This window comes from Salvia hispanica, chromosome 3 (genome assembly GCF_029641045.1).
Source record: "Salvia hispanica isolate PSC_SH4W2 chromosome 3, Shi_PSC_v1, whole genome shotgun sequence".
Classification (NCBI taxonomy): Eukaryota; Viridiplantae; Streptophyta; class Magnoliopsida; order Lamiales; family Lamiaceae; genus Salvia; species Salvia hispanica.
The window spans coordinates 25,645,190-25,665,618 of record NC_142694.1 but is presented as its reverse complement, the minus strand read 5'-3'; the positions used below and the strand labels follow the sequence as shown (position 1 = coordinate 25,665,618).

The 20,429-nt window shown below is 33.8% G+C and overlaps 3 protein-coding genes, 1 non-coding gene and 1 pseudogene across 5 annotated transcripts; 3 read left to right on the top strand and 2 right to left on the bottom strand.

Moving 5' to 3' along the window:
- The first annotated feature begins 705 nt into the window (after positions 1-705).
- On the top strand, positions 706-5,303 carry LOC125200743 (galacturonosyltransferase). The gene is made up of 2 exons (XM_089069273.1): positions 706-1,310; positions 3,608-5,303. Exons 1-2 carry the CDS (start codon positions 1,155-1,157, stop codon positions 5,033-5,035), a joined length of 1,584 nt encoding a protein of 527 aa, XP_088925399.1. The 5' UTR covers positions 706-1,154; the 3' UTR covers positions 5,036-5,303.
- Positions 5,304-5,462: 159 nt separating this feature from the next.
- On the bottom strand, positions 5,463-5,572 carry LOC148930439 (U6 spliceosomal RNA; annotated as a pseudogene).
- A 305-nt stretch (positions 5,573-5,877) lies between these two features.
- TRNAF-GAA (transfer RNA phenylalanine (anticodon GAA)) lies at positions 5,878-5,950 on the top strand. The gene has a single exon. It is a non-coding gene; the product is annotated as a tRNA-Phe (tRNA).
- A 4,231-nt stretch (positions 5,951-10,181) lies between these two features.
- On the bottom strand, positions 10,182-11,252 carry LOC125212631 (dof zinc finger protein DOF5.4-like). The gene has a single exon (XM_048112845.2). The coding sequence runs from the start codon at positions 11,187-11,189 to the stop codon at positions 10,407-10,409; it is 783 nt and encodes a 260-aa protein (XP_047968802.1). The 5' UTR covers positions 11,190-11,252; the 3' UTR covers positions 10,182-10,406.
- Positions 11,253-15,147: 3,895 nt separating this feature from the next.
- LOC125211308 (uncharacterized) lies at positions 15,148-19,744 on the top strand. Of its 2 annotated transcripts, none has more exons than XM_048111040.2 (6): positions 15,148-15,657; positions 16,667-16,767; positions 17,272-17,369; positions 18,204-18,415; positions 19,088-19,136; positions 19,464-19,744. In XM_048111040.2, the coding sequence occupies exons 1-5, from the start codon at positions 15,237-15,239 to the stop codon at positions 19,120-19,122; spliced, it is 867 nt and encodes a 288-aa protein (XP_047966997.1). In that variant the 5' UTR covers positions 15,148-15,236; the 3' UTR covers positions 19,123-19,136; positions 19,464-19,744. The 2 variants fall into 2 exon arrangements, with proteins under 2 accessions (XP_047966997.1, XP_047966996.1); XM_048111039.2 differs by having other exon boundaries at positions 19,427-19,744.
- The last annotated feature ends 685 nt before the right edge of the window (positions 19,745-20,429 follow it).

Genomic DNA, 20,429 nt, shown 5'->3' with positions numbered 1-20,429 from the left:
AATTAGAAAATACTTTTTTTTTGCGAGACCAATTAAGTGTATATTGTCTAATAATAATGATAAATTGCTTGAATAAACCATGCATTTACTTTAAAATCAAAATAAAAAAATTATGAAGGGACCACTCAATTATTTAGAATCAAAACCAAAATTCGTAACTTCAATTTATTATTCTTCGATGCCTCTCTTCAATTAAGAAAGAAATGATTGCCTCTCTCCAATTAAGAAAGAAATGATTTTCGCCAATCATGGATTGGCTTGTTCTTCGTGGTTATTGCCTTATTGGTATTGGTGGAAGGTAGAAGAGACATTTCATAGAAAAGGGCAATAGACGAGGTTGTGGAGGGCAAGAAAAGAAGGGAAATATATAAATACAAAAATAGAAGAAATATTTGTTAATAAAAATGAAATTGTTTGTATCTCAACATACGACGTCGCTTCATAGGCCAGCCATTTTAAGATTCCCGTCGGCTTTCTCTCAAATCAAGCATTGCAAAAAATATCAAAGTAATGATTTAACCGTTGAATTTAAATTGCGAAATTAATAAATACTTTAATTAAATTTAAGACACGCATGTGTCACATCAATAATTTAAGACATATACACTATTATAATTTCTACTAATGGAGCAATTACAAAAAAAAAAAGGGATTTAGATTCAAATTTCACATTATATAAACATGTTATATAGTAATCCAAGTTGGATCAATAACTGAAAATGTGTAGTTCCATGTAAAGAAAATATGAGAATCATTTTACATATATTACCATCTTCCAATTTCACCGATCAAAATCCAAAGGCAATGAATTTGTAGCTAAAAAAAGAGCTTCAAACACTGTGCAGTCCCTCCATCAAATCTTCTACCCAAAATCCCCCCTTTTGATTGATGAACAAAACTGCAAATGCCAACTCACCCAAAATTGCTTCTTTGCCATTGATTCAAACACTCAGTAAGCATTCATGAGTGAGTGGCATCCCAATTGATACTGAATATCTGAGACAGAGCAGTGCATTTGGTAGGGCACGAATTGAAATTGCTGGGAGCTGTTGATAGGCGGGATCTCGAGATTCTCGATTTAGCTGGTTCTGTGTTCCGGTCCGATCGATGGGATTGTGGAATCGGCATTGAATTGGGGGAGATTTGCGCGAGAGATGCGCCGTCGGGCGGCCGACCTTCGGCGCCCGGTTCGGAGGAGGTTTTCGTGGTGGATCTGGGCGCTGCTTCTATTGTTCTTGATTGCAGGTTTTGCTCTGTTTGTTGTTCAGCATAATCATCGAGATGAGGATCACATCGAACAACCTGTTCTGGTAATGCTGCTGCACCATCACTATAAATATCTCTTTTTTTGTATTTCAATGTATGTTTTGGGATTGGATTTATGTATTTTTAGATGAGATGATTAATGCCTGTGATCTCGCCATCTCGGCATTGTGTTTGGGCTTTTCATTATCTATCGCAAGCCTTGATTTTGTTTGTTTGTGTAAGATGATTGCTCTTCCTGCTTCAATCTTGCTAACACAATATTTTCTTGTTCGTCTTTGAATTGGATCAGAGGAAAGCGTATAAGTAACTTGGATAAACTAATCTAAAAATCTAGTGATTAACCAGTTAATCATGATTATGAATTACTAATCTGTCAATGTGATTACATCTAAAAAAAGTTACCTTTTGATTTATGTTTACAATTTGCACTCATATGAATTACTCTCATGATATATGAACAAATTATCTGTATTGGCACACTTCATATATCACTATACATTGATACCAATACCTTTGCATTATGAACTACCATTACATCACAGCTCCAGTTTAATGTATATGACGTAGTGTTTTAGGTCTATGCTCCAACCACTATAGTGACTAGTGAGGTAAGCCTACGTGGATGGCAACTGATTGTCTCTCATAGAAAATTAGAAAACTAAATGAGTGGTCTTTGGCAGAAGGTGAAGTCATTTAATAGTAAAAGACATATGTCCCCATTTTTGTTCAGCTTCTAGATCAGAGTGTAATATTTTATACATGTTTGTGACATGTGAGTTATGCAATTACCTTCGGGCGTCCTTCATTACTCTTCGACTTTCTTGTTAAGGGCTTTGGAATTAGATATGAAACAGGTTGGGCTTCATTAGTATGTTTTAATCCCATGACAAAAATTCAAAATTGTATTAGTTGTGAAAATCCCTTGTAAACCGCAAAAGAAGATCAAAGGTCTTGTGTGGACTTTCAAGTATATAATGGTGGCACTGAACAATCAAATGAGCACATTGGAGAAGTTTTTGGAATGACCCCTGAGACTTGTTTGTCATATAACTCTTATAAAATGTAACTATGCAAGGTTATTGTATTCCTTGGCAATATATCAAGCAACGTTTTGGAGAATTATAAGTGTCACACTACTGCTGATTGTCACTTATCATTAATTTTCCTAGGCATTTTCTATGAGCAAATTAGTCATTGCTTTACAGTACTACGGACATTCATCACGATGATGCTCAATAGAATTTGATCTGCCTTTTGAAAATTCTGTAATGTGCATAAAATTCGTAAATAGTGATGACAATTTAATTTTGTCGATATGCTAATGCTGCTTTTGAGGCAGCAACCAAAGCTATGATCTTTTCAGTTACAATTTCAGTAAATATTAAGTTAAGTTTCAAGAACAGCTTACCAGCTGAGTAAAGCAATTAAGTAGGGCTGAAATTTTATACTAGTGGAGTAAAGCTATCATTAACAGATCTTGTGGACTTTAATGATGAAATTATGCCTTAAATCAGCTTGCTACTACTCTTGCTTTGAGAAAATGGGTTTGTACTACTCTCATATTTCAGGAAAAAAAAAAAAGTTCTAGCAATAATGATTCTATGTTTATTTTCCTCCAACTTTGACAGTAACATGGTATCTGTTTAATGTTCGGCTATCTTCCCTATAGATTAACTCTCACTATGACAAGTAAATTGGTACCTGTATGGAGAATAGGGTATGCTAATTTTACTAAATAAAGTAAAATATTGTGAATTTAATTTTTGTAGTAAAAAGAAAATGTGGGACTTTCATATGCATGAGAAATCTAAGAGAACTTTGTTTGTGTGTTCCACTCACACACCACCAACTATTTTATGAACACCTGTGTCATCCACAATGTGGCAATGTTTTTGTTGACGGAGGGAGTGCTAGTTATGGTAACCTTTTCTAGTTTCATGAAAAGATGTGAACTGCTAGTAGGTTTGTGATAAGCATGACATTTAAGGTAGTATATTGTATTCAGACGAAAATGAGGATGAAAAATGCATTTTCCTGTTTTGAAATGGTGAAAGGCGAGTGTTCTTTCTAGAATGAAAGCACACAAACTCATTGACTTTCAGCATTAAGGATTCTTTTACCATCAACAACTTGCAATACCTATAACCCCATTGTCCAGATTGCTTGTTTTTGTTATCTAATTACTTTTTTTTACGAACCATGTTCCATGATTGGCCGTATTTGATGTACTGCACTTCTCCTGACTATGTTAGTTGATTGTCATGCATATATCTCTCATCAGTTTGCTGTAATCAGACTGTCGTAAAAAAAATGGTTCATTAACTTATACTGCCTTTTCCAGGAGATAAACCCACGAATTGACAGGGTTGTTCATACGAACCGAAATTTTACTGAAGAAATATTGAGTGCAAGATCATATGCCAGACAATTAGCAGAGCAAATGACCCTTGCCAAAGCTTATGTTATTATTGCAAAGGAACATAATAATCTCCACCTTGCTTGGGAACTGAGTACAAAAATACGAAGTTGTCAATTGTTGCTCTCCAAGGCTGCAAAGAGAGAGGAGGCCATATCTCTTGAAGAAGCGGAACCGATTATTAGAAGTTTGTCAACCCTTATTTTCAAGGCGCAAGACGCTCATTATGATGTTGCAACCACAATGATGACAATGAAATCCCATATTCAAGCTCTTGAAGAGCGTGCTAATGCTGCTACTGTTCAGAGCACCATTTTTGGAGAGTTAGCAGCCGAATCAATACCCAAGAACCTTCAGTGCATCGACATTAAGCTCACGACCAACTGGCTTCAGAACAAGTCGATAGAGGAGCTTGCAAATGAGAGTAGAAACTCGCCCCGACTAGTGGATAATAACCTCTACCATTTTTGTATATTCTCCGATAACCTTCTGGCTGTTTCAGTTGTTGTCAATTCCACCATTTCAAATGCTGAACACCCCAAGCAGCTCGTTTTCCATATCGTCACGAATGGGGTGAAGTATGGGGCAATGCAGGCTTGGTTTCTTGGTAATGATTTTAAAGGGGCTGCCATAGAAGTCCAAAGCGTTGAAGATTTCACTTGGTTGAATGCGTCGTATGCGCCTGTTTTGAAACAACTACTTGATGCTTCACCAGATATCGAAGTTGAACACAAGTTCCGTAACCCAAAGTACCTCTTTCTGTTGAATCATCTTCGTTTCTACATCCCGGAGATTTATCCTCAGTTGGAGAAGGTAGTTTTTCTCGATGACGATGTTGTGGTTCAGAAGGACTTGACACCTCTCTTCTCGCTGGATTTGCACGGGAATGTGAATGGTGCTGTCGAGACATGCCTGGAAGCCTTCCACCGATACTACAGATATCTCAATTTCTCAAATCCACTCATCAGCGCCAAATTTGATCCACAAGCCTGTGGATGGGCGTTTGGCATGAACGTTTTCGATTTGGTTGGTTGGAGAAAGGAGAATGTAACTTCAAAATATCATTTCTGGCAGGAAAGGAACATCGATCGGTCACTTTGGAAGCTCGGCACTCTCCCTCCGGGGCTCCTGGCTTTCTATGGACTGACTGAGCCACTTGACCGGAGATGGCACGTGTTGGGGTTGGGCTACGACCTGACTATTGATAGCCGGTTAATTGAGACTGCCGCTGTTGTTCACTTTAACGGGAACATGAAGCCGTGGCTGAAGCTGAGTATCGGCAGATATAAGCCTCTGTGGGAACAGTATTTGGATCAGAGCCACCAATATCTGCAAGAGTGTGTCACAAGTTGATAATCATCAAGCTTTTAATATTTGCAGGTATTTAATTTAATTACTTTTTATTGTTTCAAATATTCAGAAATCCAACTGCCTTTAGTGTAGCCCCACCGAAAATAGAAAATTTTGACATTTATGAGGAAACTTTTTTCTTCTCACTCATTTGAAGCTACTATATATGGAACATTTTATCATACAATAGAAAGAAAACATGGTAACATCAGTCTTCTGCAAATTGTAATATCAATGTGTTTCCCTTTTAAAGCTTATGAATTTCTTGATTTCCTATTTTTCGATATGATTAGTCGTCACACGACACGTTATGTTTAGAACGTGTTAGCCATACGTTGTTAATCATCGCGCCATCTGTTATTGTGCGCATTGCTTTGTGGATGAGTCTGTTGCAGAAGGAAGAAAGAATGAATATGATTTCATCTTTGAGAAAACTCAAGTGCCCTTTTCTCGATTTATGTGTTTCATCCTTTACGAGAGGCCATGTTAATCTTCTACGTGTCGTTCCAATTTTATCGGAAGTTCGTGTAAGATGTGTGCATTATATCTTACAAGGTGAAAGTGCATCCATAGACTCGCTAATTTTCATTATTCTTTCAACCATGATAATGGAAAAATAGCAACAATTTTGGGAAATTTAAATAGATTGTTTAAGTCTCGAAATCCTTCAAACACAAAGAAGAAGATGGAAAAAAAGTGTTAGCCATTGAAAACATTGCATACAATATCACCTCCAATCATATGAATATCAGTATAATCATGAGTTTTTATATAGTACACAACAAGCAATTTTACATGATAAAGTTCTAAATTTATCTTCGTTTAAAACCAAACATAAACATAAAGCGGGGATAGCTCAGTTGGGAGAGCGTCAGACTGAAGATCTGAAGGTCACGTGTTCGATCCACGTTCACCGCATTTTGTAAATTATTTTTTTAACTTTTCATTTCTTACTACTATTACTTTATAGAGGCAACAGGTGTGCTTTTCTTAACGATATTTTCAATATCCTATGCCATTATTGATGGATTGTTAGTAAGAAATTGGAAAAATGGGTAATAGTTCTGTTTTCTTATAAATATATAGGGTACAATTATTTTAGGAGTTTATATTTTTCATTTAATATTTAGGTTCGTTTGTGTGCTTCATCCTCGCTCTATCAATGTTCATCCTGAATATTCACAAACTAAATATTGAATATGGATTGGGAGCATGAGCCCAATAATTTAAAATAGTTATAAGGATATTTATAATAATTTTTAATTAAATTAAGTTTAAAAAAAATTGATTATTGCATCACCTAAAATTGAACATCTGGAAATTTGTCTATTAGTACTATAATAAAAATGACGTATCAAATTTACAGTATAATTTTTGAGTTGTAGGTTTAATTTGTATTTTGATTTCAAGAAAAAAAATATCGAGAAAATTGGTAAATGTCTATTTGAATACCTCCGATTTTATAGTGCTACTGCTCGATTTTGCAAAAGAGATAACAACTATGAATATGACTAGTGGCAGATCCAGGACTTGGAAATAGAGGGGGCAGAATATATATTATGGGTTTAGTTTAGGGCAAACATGGCTATTTTTTTCGATACTCGGGACGGTCGGAAGTAAACTGAGGGGGTGGTCGACCCCTCCCGCCCCGCCCCCCTAAAACCGCCACTGATTAACTAGCCAGATAAAGGACCGAGGAAGATAAGCAAAAGCAAAGCAGCAAGATAGATCAAGAGTAAGTGAGAGACAAAAGAGATTAAATGAGTTGAATTATTTTCCTATAATTGTGCCTAAATCAAAAGACAATATGAGCTAAAGTACTAAGCAAATTAGGCCTAAATTTAGAGACTGATTCATTTTGGACTAGATAAAATTAACAAATCATTTAGGCTGGTAAGTAATGTACATTTTGTTCAGCCTTATTTCGAATCCAAACAATGGAAAATGACGCACGACATCGGAATCATTGAGATCTTCTATAATGTACTTCAACTTGTTTATTTTTAAACTCAGATGTTCACTGATGATGACAAGTTAATAATAATTTTTAGTGTGTCCGATCGTTACTAACTTCAATATGTAACGTTATTTATTCCCCTATGGGGCCATATATACTTGTGCAAAATAAAATTAAAACAAGCTAGCATGACTACTACAGTCTTTAACAGAAATGACTAATTTTTTTCTTTTAGTTTTTTCCAATCGTGATAATCAATTGCTAAAAATAAAAACACTTATGCTCTTTACACTTTAACACACAAATAACTCAACATAAACTCTTGTGACGACAAATGAGGGTCATCTTTCTTTGGACTGTATGAATAATACATATCTTGAAACTAAATAGTGACCTTGTAAATTGTCAATTATGAGACAACTTTAAGAAAAATAAATTATTTACCTACTAGTTTATGTATAATAGGCTCTCACACAGTCACACCACATGAAAACACTCACCAATCAGTGGACATGTTTACAAGAAAACTCCGGTTGAATAAATGACATATTTAGAAATAAAAATATCTCATCATACAAGACAAAATAAGTAGATTATACTTATTCAGGCAACAAGTAACTAAATTTTAGCGAGTGAAGAAGTAGTATTATATATTTATATTTATGTGTTTAGTTGTAAATAAAATCACCACCCTATATATGTCTTAAGACCCAATTTGCAACTGCAATATCGCTTTCAAAGTGTTAAAAAAGTACTCTACAATATAGTTTGCAATTAAGGTCAATCTCAAAATAACCGAAATCCAAATTGTGAGCGATTACAAAAGCAACCAACCAATCAATATGCTGAATATGTATTGTGAACAAGTGGAAATTAAATTATAAAGAGTGATTTTATTTGCATCTATAGGAAGTAGCAGCGTAGGACCAATAAGAAAGCGACACGAATAGGGACGAGTTGTGATGTCGCTATCAGTATGCCACGTGGATGATAGGAGTTGTCAATTTCCCCGCCCACCAACCGACCGCCTCTTTGCCGCCATCCACATGCATACATTATATCATACGTACGGAACCTATGTCTATATTATACTACTTGTATTTAAAGAAAAATTGATAAATTGAGTTTTTTAATACTTTAGTATACGTTAATAATAGAAACTTTTAAAATAACAAATATTTATAAAATTGATAAAATAAGAGAAAGATAGAAAAAAAATAGTGAAAAATAAGTTCCACTTTATTAAAAATGAAGAATTTTTATTAAATAGAAAGTTTTTATTTTTAGAGAATGAACTGAAAAGAAAAGAAGATTTTTTTTTTTAAGAGACAGAAGAATATGCAAATTGTATTATTTAGTTGTATAGAGTTAATCGTATACTACTATAATTAAAAATAATAGAGTCCTATTCCATAATATTAATTTGGCTATAGTTTATTCGAAATGTCTATCATCAATCTACAATTATGATTTTATTTTATTTTGATTTTCATTATCCTTTATTTAGCCGAAACCAAATACAACCATCAACCTACATAGTTCAAACGGTTAGCAATAACGTTTCTGTTTGATGAATTTATAATCAACCACTTGCAAAGTTGCAATCAAAGTAATGAGGTTTGGTTTTAATGCAAGAAAAGAGTTGGCTTATGAATATATCCCCTTGGCTTTGACCGCCTATTTTGCTAATTTCACTTACCATATAATCAAAATCAATATTCATTTAGCTGTTATACTTTCTGTGCCTGATAAAATGTCTACATATTTATTCATATGAAATATTATTATGTGTTTATTTATTTTAGTCAGGCATTTATTTAAAAGTAGAGATATTGGTTTCTAAAATCATAAACTTTGCTCAAATTTTGGTATTTCTCATTAACTTTAAAATTGGCCTAAAAAGCTATAAACTTTACATTTTGTTTGTTATTTCTCATGACGGCTCAATCACCATATCCAACCAACTTCCGTGCATTTTTTATCCTACTTGGCACTATTAAATCAACGTGATTTTCTACATAGCTTTTTATCCTACTTATCACGGATTTAAAAAGTAATCTAAAATATTATAAACATTTCACGATTGCCACGTGTAATAAGATTTTTGCCGAAGATTTATTATTTAGACTGCTATGGGAAATACTCCTTCTGTCCCCCATTAGGAGTAACACTTTGACCGGCACAGATTTTAAGAAATGTAACAAAAAGTTGGTTGAAAAAGTTAGTGGAATGTGAGACCCACTTTTTTATATTGGTTTTAGAGGGAACATCTTTTTTGGTACACGAACTTTGTCAAAGTATCATTTTAGATCCGTAAACTTTGAAAATATCATTTGAGGTCTGCCAATTATGGTTTAATATCATTTGAAGTACTACTTTTTTACAATTTCCAAGTTTTTTTGGACGAAAATACCCTCAATACCTTAAAGGGTATATTTATAATAAACTTATCATATACTCATATTTTTTTAAAAAATATCTTTACAATATATTTTTTATGAATTTTTTAAATATAATTTGACCTTCAATATTATCACTTAATTTTGTGTCATGCAAGGAAAGATCCTTATTAAATTTTTTATTGTTAAAGAAAAGTTCTTTATTCAATTTTAAAAAATTTTAATATAAAAAATTGAAAAAGCAATTTTACTTCGAATGTCACAAAATTAAGTGATAATATTAAAGGTCAAATTATATTTAGAAAATTCATAAATAATATATTGTAAACATATTTATAAAAAAAATATGAGTATATGATAAGTTTATTAAAAATATATACCCTTTAAGGTATTGAGGGTATTTTCGTCCAAAAAAAACTTGAAAATAGTAAAAAAGTACTTCAAATGATATTAAACCATAATTGGCAGACCTCAAATGATATTTTCAAAGTTTACGAACCTAAAATGATACTTTGACAAAGTTCGTGTACCAAAAAAGATGTTCCCTCTTGGTTTTATAATAAAATGTGAGTGAAATGAATTAGTAGAATATGAGACCTACTTACCATTTATGGTAAAAATGAAGTGTTACTCTTATTAGAGGACGGAGGAAATAATAAATAAAATATAAAATTTGTAATTTTTTAGATCAATTTCAAAATTTATGAAAAATACTAAAATATGAGCAAAGTTCATGGTTTTAGAGACCTATATCCCTAAAAGTACTACATAATAATGATATTTAAAACACACATACTACAAGACAGATAGAGTTGTATATATTCAACAAAATGTATACAATTCACAACCAAAAACGTAAGAATAAAAATAAGAACAACATATACTCAAACTAAGTGCGTTTCTTCAAAAACAGAAAGGCCACTTACAATTTTCTACAATATCAGATATTATGAATATTTTTGCGTATTGAAACAAAATAATAATATTATTATTATAATTAGTTAAAGGTAAGATTAAACTAGCGTAGATAATTTAGGGATTGGTCACTGTCAGTCCAATCAGATTGACTCCAGTAAGCAGGATCCACGCCAGCCGTTAGATCAAACAGCCCTTGATCTCCGTCGTCGCCGCCGCTTCCCCACTCCAGCGCCGCCGCCGCCGCTAGCTCCTCCGTACAATTATTGTTATCATCTTCCACCTTCAACTCATCCACGGTCGCCGATTGCTCCCGCGCGTACGACGTCGTCTTCGCGATCATCAATTCCTCCCGTGACGTCATCAGTTCCGTGAAGCTCCCCACTTCCGCCGCGAAGATACGATCGTTAACCACCGGTGGCTGCCGATCGAGGCTAGGATTCGCGTTGGAGAAACTAGCGTCGGCGAAATTGTACACGAGAGCGGAATCCGGCGTCGAATTGATCGGAGGGGCGGTGGTTAGGGTTGAGGAATCGCTGGTGGAGGAGGTTTGAGCGGTGGATTTGGTCTCTGGCGGCGGCGCGTCGTCGGTGCGAGGCTTGGAGCGCTTGGTTTTGCGGCAGCCGCCGCCGACGGGGACGTTGCGGAGGACGCCGCCTTTGGTCCAGTAGCGGCGGCAGCTCTTGCAGAAGTGGCGCGGCTGAGAGAGGTTGTAGTTGTTGTAGTAGCAGAATTTGGTGTTGAGCGAATCGCAGCGGGGGCAATTGAGGATCTGGTGATTGAGAGGCCGTAGGCACCGATCACCGGCGCCGCTTGCTTCTCCAATGCCATGCATCCTCGGCGATTTGGCCGGCTCTAGGTTTACGAGCGCCCAATTTTCCGGCATTTGGGAAATGCTGAGTGTTGAGATGTGAGTCGCTCTCTCTTGCTCCTAACAAATATCCCAATTCCCAGCAGATATTCTAATCCCAATAGTTTAGTGACGACCTCAACTGACGATTCTACCCTTCCAAATATCAACTAATTAAAAATTTAAAATATTGTTGAATTTCAGTTTCATACCCATTAGTTATCACAAATTAATCCGATTCAAGTGTATAAAAGAGGAAACTTGGTTAAAAAAAATAATAATCAAATTTATAGTCCATTATTAAAAATAGTAAAAATAAATGTGAAAATAGACGGACTAAAAAATTTATGACATAGGAGTATAATATTGACAGAGGGAGTACATTGGAATTGTGTAAAGAATAAAGATAAATGTAGATAAATTTTAATTAAATTAGCTCAGTTTATAATCATTTTGTTGTTAAATTGTTCTATACATTAGTATTTATTAGTGAAAACTAGGTTTGGGAAAATACCTATATACTATTCTCAAAATTCCAACTAAATTGAGTTCGGTTTGGGATGACTCAATTAAGTCGAGTTTTTTCTTTTTTGACAAAAATACAAAACATCTAATTACTTTTATTTTATTTCATTATTTACTTTACTTTCTTTTATCTCTCCTAGTCATTCAACATGATTTATTAATATTCGTGCTTAAAAGTTTTGCTACAGGTGTACTTATTGTATTAAAAAAATATCAAAAAAAAAATCCATTTTTTCATATACTAGCATCATTTTTAGTGTTTAAAAGTTTTGCTACATGTGTACTTATTGTATTAAAAAAATATCAAAAAAAATCCATTTTTTCATATACTAGCATCATTTTTAGTACAACATGAAAAATTTCGTTACGATATAGTATACATTTTCATATATCGTGCATTGTAAGTTTGTAACTATAACGTAGGAAATGAAAGTGAGAAAGGGTGAATTTGCCATTGCCAAGTGCCAAAGTCTATAAAAGAACATAAAAACATAGGAGTAATTTAAAATGATACCTTTGCCGTTTTTATAAAAAATTGGTAATTAAAATTCGAAAATCAAAATCAATGGCAGTGGGAATATAGACTTCAAAATAGTGTATAACATTATTACAAATCAATTTTGGCAGTTTGGATTTATAGCTAGAACTGCAGTGCCTGCACCGTCCATAATTTAAAGGCCTATATATAGATTTTCCATGCCTATATATCGATCCATTTCAACGCTTTCACATTGCCCATTGCTTAATAATGTACACCTCTAGTCCAAATTTTAATTATATGCTCAATGACATTTTCTGATTTTCGGAAAGATCAAAGTTTAGTAAATCTGAAAATTAAGAAATAAAAATTTGTCTTTCTAATTTTCAACTAAAAGTTAGGATCTGGAATATTTAAAAATTTATTGAAAGCATAGAGTCCTGAGTTTGCTGAGCAAGACTATATTTCACAATTTTGTTATTTAGTTTCTGTAGATATGATGGAAAAATTTTCGACCAACTTATTTACCGTTTTTATACTTCAATTTATGATAATCATATAATATGATCACAGGGTATTGATGTAGAGTAATAATCATTTTTTTTTTGTTTTTCTTATGCTAGAGAGAAAATTGACCCATATAAATATTAAAATTCTTATTGGTGGCATATAGTCAAAAGGTTTATTTAATATACGTATGGTCAACTACCACTAAATCTTTTTGAATTATCACGATTTACAGGTGTAATTACATGTCAAAAATGGGTGTCAAGGTGTGATTACATGTCAAAATGAAAGCACGTATCATGAACCAGTCATTTCTCTATTAGATCAACTTTGGGTTTGGATACCTATGTAGCTTCAAGCATACAGAGATTGATGATCCATAAAATAATATTTGAATTATAAATTAAAAAAAAATATTATTATTTGAATTATAAATTAAAAAAAATATTAAAGTATTAAAATATTTATTTTTTGTTTAAAATATGTTTAATTGTGGAACAGTCATCCCTGCTCTGCTTGGAACCACAATTAAGGGATCTAAGAGCATCCCCATCCGTGCTCTTAGTTAAGAGCACGGAAGTGGGTCCGGACCCACTTTTACTCCTTGTCCTTATCTAAGAGCATAACGCCCACATTCGTGCTCTTAGCTAAGGACAAGCTCAAGGGTCCCACCATTCTATTATTCAATTTAAATACTCCAATTATTAAAAACATTTCTACATTATACAAATACATTAAAAATAAAAATTACATAATTAAAATCCAAAAAATAAAAATTACATAATTAAAATACTAAAAAATAAAAATACATAATTAAAATCCTAGAAAATAAAAATATACATAATTAAAATCCTACAAATTAAAAATTACACACGTAGAATAGATGAGAATGTGATTTTTTAGTGTTGAAGTGGGGGTATTTATAGATGAAAATGTGAATTTTGGGGGAAAAAAATTGAAAAATAAATTAAAAGTGGGGAGAAAATGAATATTTTTTTTGGGAAGTGGGAAAATATATTTTTTATTTAAAAACAATTTTTTTAATTAATTTCGCATTTAAAAAAAATTAAATAAGCTAACGGCTATGCTGTTGGCGAATGAGGCGTCGCCACGTGTGCTGCTCAGCGGCACGGACGGACGAGCACCGCAGCCTTCACCGCTGCGGATGCTCTAAAAACCTATATTTATTGAACATGTTTGGGTGTGCTTCGACCTCTCAACAAACAATTTGAATTTTAAATTAGACTTTATCCGTTTTTCGTTTACTAGTCACTTATTTTCGGCACCAAGATTAAGAAAGTGATGTTTACTATAGTACTATATAAAATAAATGGAAGAATAAATAGAAAAATGTGAAGAGAGAATAAAGTAAGAGAGTGCATTACTTTTTATAAAAAATAAAAACTACTTAATTATATTATAACTTCTTGAAAAGGAAAAATAACTCAAATAAGAAGGATTGAATGGACTTTAATATATGCTTTCAATAATAACTTCCTCTTTCCCATAAAAATATAGACATTTTGGACGACACGTAAATTAATGCATAATTGATACAATAGTTAGTGGATAATGAGATCCATATTATTATTAGTTTTAATTGTTTGGCCTAGTGCTACATGTTGTAAATATATTGATGTAGATGGATTATGAGTTGGGAAGAACTTTCTATAAATGGAGAAATAGACTAGACGAATGGAAAAGAAAAGTTTCCGTATTTTTATGGGACGGATGAGGTAAGTTTTAAATTTAAAATTATGTATATTTATGCTTTTTAATGCAATTTTAGATTTAATTATTTAACTCTTTAATTTATATGAATGAAAATAAATTTAAAAAGTAGTGGAGTAGTAAAATCAAAATTTTAAGAGAAAACTTAGACTCAACTCCTTTAATCTGGAGTAGAAAATTTTTGAGGAGAAGTTATTATGGAGTCAATGAATTGTAAGGATAAATTTGTGATCTCTTTAGTAAAATATTTTTCTCTGACCGATAAATTTGAGATTTAAGTCAATTAATAAGGAATTATTATTTGTCTTCGTTAAAATAAAAGTGCATTAGTTTTAAGGCCATCTTCAATTATTTATGAGTATATGTCAAATTAAAAAGTAATTTTACTCTTATTATTATTTGTCTTCGTTAAAATAAAAGTGCGTTAGTTTTAAGGCCATCTTCAATTATTTATGAGTATATGTCAAACTAAAAAGTAATTTTACTCTAATTATTAATATTTAATTCAAAATATACACCTTTCTATTGCATGTATCACTAAAGTTTTGCAAGAGCTACATTACACATTCCTATTTAATGTTGTTATGTAGAAAAATAGTAGTATTCCTATAAAGACGAGTTTGAGCTTACAATATAATTAGAGAAGTTTTTTATATTAAAAATGAGATTTTAGTGATGAGATGGCCTAAATACAAAATTAATTTGAATAATTATCCAAAAATAAAAGAAATAATTGTGACCCGACTTAATCGCACGACGTAGCAAACAATCCAATCCAAATTCCAAAATCCGACGTCGCAAATCACTAAATCCACTCTCGTTTTCGGCAATCCAGATCGTCCATGGACATCTGGAACCGAGCTCGCTCCTTCGCCGAGGAAGCGGCCAAGAAATCGCACGAGCTCAGGCAGTCCATCGCCGCCGCCAACCTCTCCGACGTCGTCTCCGAGGCCTCCAAGCGCTCCAAGGAGCTCGCCGATCAGATCACCGCTCAGATTCCCCCCGCCGCCGTTGCCAACCTCTCCGACGTCGTCTCCGAGGCCTCCAAGCGATCCAAGGAGCTCGCAGCCGAGGCTCTCAAGCGCGCCGATCAGATCACTGCTCAGATTCCGCCCGCCGCCGCCGCCATTACCAATCTCGTCGACTCCAAGCCCCGCATTGACGACGATGACGCCGATCTCGAAAAGTATGGGGTCACTGATGAGCTGAGGGACTTTGTCAAGGAAATTACCATTAACACCTTCCAGGATTTCCCGCTAGAAGGTGCTGGACTCTAATGTACTACTGCTACTTGTTTCCGATCAAAACTGTGTGCATGATATATTATTTCACGCTTTGATTTGTTATACTGCTGCTCGATCTGCCTGTCTCTTTAGTCTACTGTTTTTTATGAATTCTGATTAGATTTGTGAACTGATGCAGTGGAACAATTGGTAGCTTCTTTCCACGACATTAGTGAGATAATCAGTTAAATAGGGATTTGAGATACGATTGGTTGTTTGTAGGATCTATGTAGTGAGTTTGGCTTTTTTTGAGATAGGTTGACATCGGATGCTTAGGATTCGATCTTGCTCAAATGTAGGAAACACTATGGCACTCTGAAAGTCTGAAGAGATTCATGAGGAGGCTAGCTCGTTAGTGTAGAAAATTTAGTACTCGTATTGGTATCCAGAATATAGGCATAAAATCACTAACTTATGCATGTTCGTCTTGGTAAACAATAAGGAGATTTTCTTCTCATTTCTGGACCTAGATATTAGGCTAGTGAACAATCGAAAAGTGTCATCATCCCTCAGATTATTGTATCCTATTGACAAATCATCCTTTTTTTTCTTCGCCCCTGGAAGCAGTACAGAAATACGAGTAGGTGTTTTTTCTATGTTGTTTACCTTAGTTACTGGGGGTTTCAGGGAAGACTTATGAATGCCAACAGAGGCTACCACAATAGGATGGCCAAAATTTGAGACTAAATAAGGTGCCTTACTCTCCAGCATTAGAATTAGGCAAAATTATGCAAGTTTATGCAATGTTGGCATTGTCTTTGCTTGGATATGCTGTTCCGTTCTGTGTGCAAATTTATTACTAAGATCCTTTTAAAATATCATGGTCAAGTGTTTTATTTAAGTATTTTGTTGATGCATACTATTATGATCAGGACATGGTTAAGTTTGAGCTGGTTGATTCCCGAATATAAAACTAATTTTAAAGTTTGTATCATGTTTTTCAAATTTTGAAGAAAACTCTAATGTCAACCAGCATTTCTGGTCTACAGATGACTCAGGGGAGTCTGATGTTCCTATGGTTTCAAATATCCGACAGGATCTGACTGAGTGGCAAGAAAAGCATGCGAAGCTTGTTCTAGTAACTGTGAAGGTTAGAATGTGAATTTGAATACTGACTTAAACAGTGTTGGTATCAAGGATGTGTTACTGTTTTTAACACTAACATATTCTTTATTGTAAGATATCAATATATAGCATGGTGATTCCAGAATAATGCAAACTGGGCTTAGGACTCTAAGGTGGTTTCTTAATTTTACATTTCTGGAGGGTGTGATGTGCAACAGTGCTGGTGTCAGCTAAATCCCACTTATGATGCTAAACGCAACATGGATCTTGGATGGAAAACATCCATAAGCTAGTTACTTTGTACATTTACTGTTGGAAATAATGATATATCTCTTTGCATATTAGATGAATGTTGCGAATCAATCACATTACTTTTACTAATTTTTATATCCCGTTTATATACATGTAGAGAATGTGTGATATGTTCGAATATCAACCAGCGGCTTCACATTTAATCGTGGAAGAGTTTTCAATATTTTAAAAGTCTTCAATAGTAAACAAGAAGTTTGTATTCTTTTACCATTTTCAGGAAGTTTCAAAGCTAAGGTATCAGCTGTGCCCACGAGTGATGAAAGAAAGGAAATTCTGGAGAATCTACTTCATTCTAGTTAAGAGCCATGTTGCTCCGTAAGTATTTATCTATTCAGAGAGGTTCATTTGGATTTTTAGATTTTTAGGTGAATCTCTTAGGTAGTTGTTTGAATTAAGATCACTGTCTTGGTCTCTTGTGTTATCTTCAAACTATTTTTGTTTAATCAGTATACTACTGTGTAAAGTTTTTGCTTGAATTGTGAGAAACTGGTTATATTCTGATTTCTTTATCACACTAAACCCATTTCTAGTATAACACTTGTGATAAAACAGCTAGTTAGAAATTTCAGACCTTTCTCCTTTCAGCATCTTTGTTTTACAGATAGATATGAGTTAGTGTGAGTTGACTTTGTTACATCATGTCATAGGAGTTAGGAAATTTGGAACTCTGCTCTCTTGCATATTGTTTATGTTTTAAAATGAAGATGTAGATGAAAACTCTCTTTTAATTCATTTTTTTCGTTGCAAAAATCTCTATTTTATAGGTGAATGTTCTAACCTATTAAATGAAATATGGATGGATATTCCCTTTTGACTTTATATTTGAAGCTTGCTTACTCAAGTAATATAGGTGAATGTTTTAACCTACTGTATTAAATTTGAAGCTTGCTTACTCAAGTAATATGGATGGATATTTCCTTTTGACCAACCGAATGACAAACTGATAAAATTAAAAGTGCCTAGCTATACTAATATGTGCCAAGCAAGAAAGTACTATATCTCTCTCCCCCCACCAATATGCTCAAACAAAGATATCTGTCCGGTGATGCACAAAATTATGTTCATTCTACTCTGTGCCTAACATATGGTTGCCTGTGTGGCAATGGTTTTTTTTACTTGAGTACTTCTAACATACAAAGTCTATGGCAGATATGAATTACTCTACATGGATGATGTAAAGAATAAAACTGCTGAAAAGGTGAAAGATACTGAAGTGAAGAAAGTTTCATCAGGTGTAACATCTCCTGAAAAAGCAGATGAGATTACAAAACCCAAAAGCAATAATACAGAGAAAAAAGCTTATGAGCAAGATTTAGATGCGTTTCTTCTTGGAGACCTTGAGGATGGTGATGATGGTCAAGGTAAATTAATTAATCATTGTGGAAGTTTTATCCGCTTTGTTTTCTTTATTTCTTCTTAAGACAAACACTGGAATGCTTTGACTATCCTTTGCTCTTCATTTGTTGTAGCTAACCTTTCAAATTTACACTTTCTTGTCAAAATTTGTGTATCCTAATTTGGTTAAAATGTCTCCTCTCGTATGTGTCACATGAAAAAGCACCCAAGAAATGTTCACGTTTATTGTGCTATGCAACATTCCCATCAAATTATTGCATGAATAAATGAAAAAGCAAGCTTCTATTCTGCTTATAATGCTTTTGGAATCATTTCACGAGTACAAAATTGTTGTGTGCATCATATTATTTATGTAATGGCATGAAGTCATATGTCTAAACCCAACTTAATTCGAAATTTGAAATGATATTCTGTTCTATTGCTCTTCCATCCCTAACTACAAGACAAATCAAGCATGGGATATTTATAGTGCCATCACACGTCATGCTTGGTTTTCAAGCAATAAGCAGGCCATTCTCGTAGGTTTTCATTTTTGTGATTATGTAAACCAAGATGAACTTGGTTAGGCCTTTACAATTCTCTCACTTCCCACAACTCTCTTATTTGAATTGATCTGAACTCATGCTTTTATACTGTGCTCAATGATGGCTTGCTAATTACTTGCACGGTTTTATCAGATGATGGAGACAATGGCTTCGATGACGATTTTTGACTGGATATAGCTTGGTAAGTGAAATGTAGCATTACTGTGGCTTGTTGCCATACTTCATTTTATGACACCAAAATATTATTTTTTCCTCGATAAGCCTTCATGTTGATATAGAACTTATACTACTGCAAATTCTGTAGAGTACATATGCTCTTCTATGAGTTCATTTTCTCCAGGTCTGATACTTTGCTGAGTAATTAAAACAACTTATACATAAGATGATTGGACATTTCGTTTAAATTATAGATCATCGGAGTAACTATATGATTTTCTCGAATGGTAATCCTCTTGCTCATCTTGTTGGTAGACCCATTCAATTGACGATGAGTGGCCTAGTCTCACAGGAAAATGAGAAAAGATGGCCTAATGCCAAGCAGGTTAGCGGACGAGATGATCGTATTTTTGAGGTTCAGAAAAGAGCAGTGTTTGTGTTATGAAGATAGGCATCACTGCACCAGGATGCTGCAAATTAGCTACATAACAATACAATTAGCAATCGTAAATTCTGTCTTCTCTTGTTATATGGGTGAAGGGACTTAAGCCCCCATCATACTGTTGTTTGTTTCTATTTTTCTATTGTTAATATTGTCCAAATTATCCGAAATCATCTTTCATCCTTACTAAATTGATGTGTAGGTGAAGACCAATTATTTTAATAGGCTCTAGCTTGTTACTTATACCTATCTTTCATTAGAGAGTATAAGTTGGAGTAGGGTTTTTAAAGTAGTGGCAATGTCAGTGGAGAGTGAAACTAATATATTTATTAGTGTTTTGATTGTGGTGGGATAACTTTTTATAAATAAAAATGTTCATATTTTTATGGGATTGACGAAAATGAATTTATAGGACGGAGGGGGTATTCGTATGTGATTAGTCTTTGTGTGTTATAATTATTTATTCTACTCGAACTAGTTTTACTCAAAATAGTAAATATATTTTTTTAGTATACCTTTCTGTTACAGGTAGTATAAATTGTATATTCTAAATTGCTTTTTTTTTTGGAAATTATGCTCTTTTCATTACTTGGGCCCACTGACTTTAACCTCTATTTGGAAAATAATCGTCTTGAAAGGCCCGATCTTGGCGTATCAGACCACTGGAGCCCATCTAAGCCCTTCAATCAAGTTGTTATTCATAAATTTTAAATAAATAAAAAACTAAGTATAGGACATTGAATTATTTTGACTACCATATCAAAAACAAAATATATTAAAAATAGGGTACATTTAGCCAATATTAGGACCTACGTTCTTGAGTCATAAACCCCTTTCGACATATACATTTATTTATTTTGCCAATATTAACCGATC

Bases quoted from the DNA above. Each gene is read 5' to 3' on its own strand.
- LOC125212631 (XM_048112845.2), bottom strand. From the start codon at position 11,189: ATGCCGGAAAATTGGGCGCTCGTAAACCTAGAGCCGGCCAAATCGCCG.
- LOC125211308 (XM_048111040.2), top strand. From the start codon at position 15,237: ATGGACATCTGGAACCGAGCTCGCTCCTTCGCCGAGGAAGCGGCCAAG. The intron at 16,768-17,271 runs GTTAGAATGTGA...TACCATTTTCAG, and splicing joins TTGTTCTAGTAACTGTGAAG to GAAGTTTCAAAGCTAAGGTA. The intron at 17,370-18,203 runs GTAAGTATTTAT...AGTCTATGGCAG, and splicing joins GTTAAGAGCCATGTTGCTCC to ATATGAATTACTCTACATGG.
- LOC125200743 (XM_089069273.1), top strand. From the start codon at position 1,155: ATGCGCCGTCGGGCGGCCGACCTTCGGCGCCCGGTTCGGAGGAGGTTT. The intron at 1,311-3,607 runs GTAATGCTGCTG...TGCCTTTTCCAG, and splicing joins ACATCGAACAACCTGTTCTG to GAGATAAACCCACGAATTGA.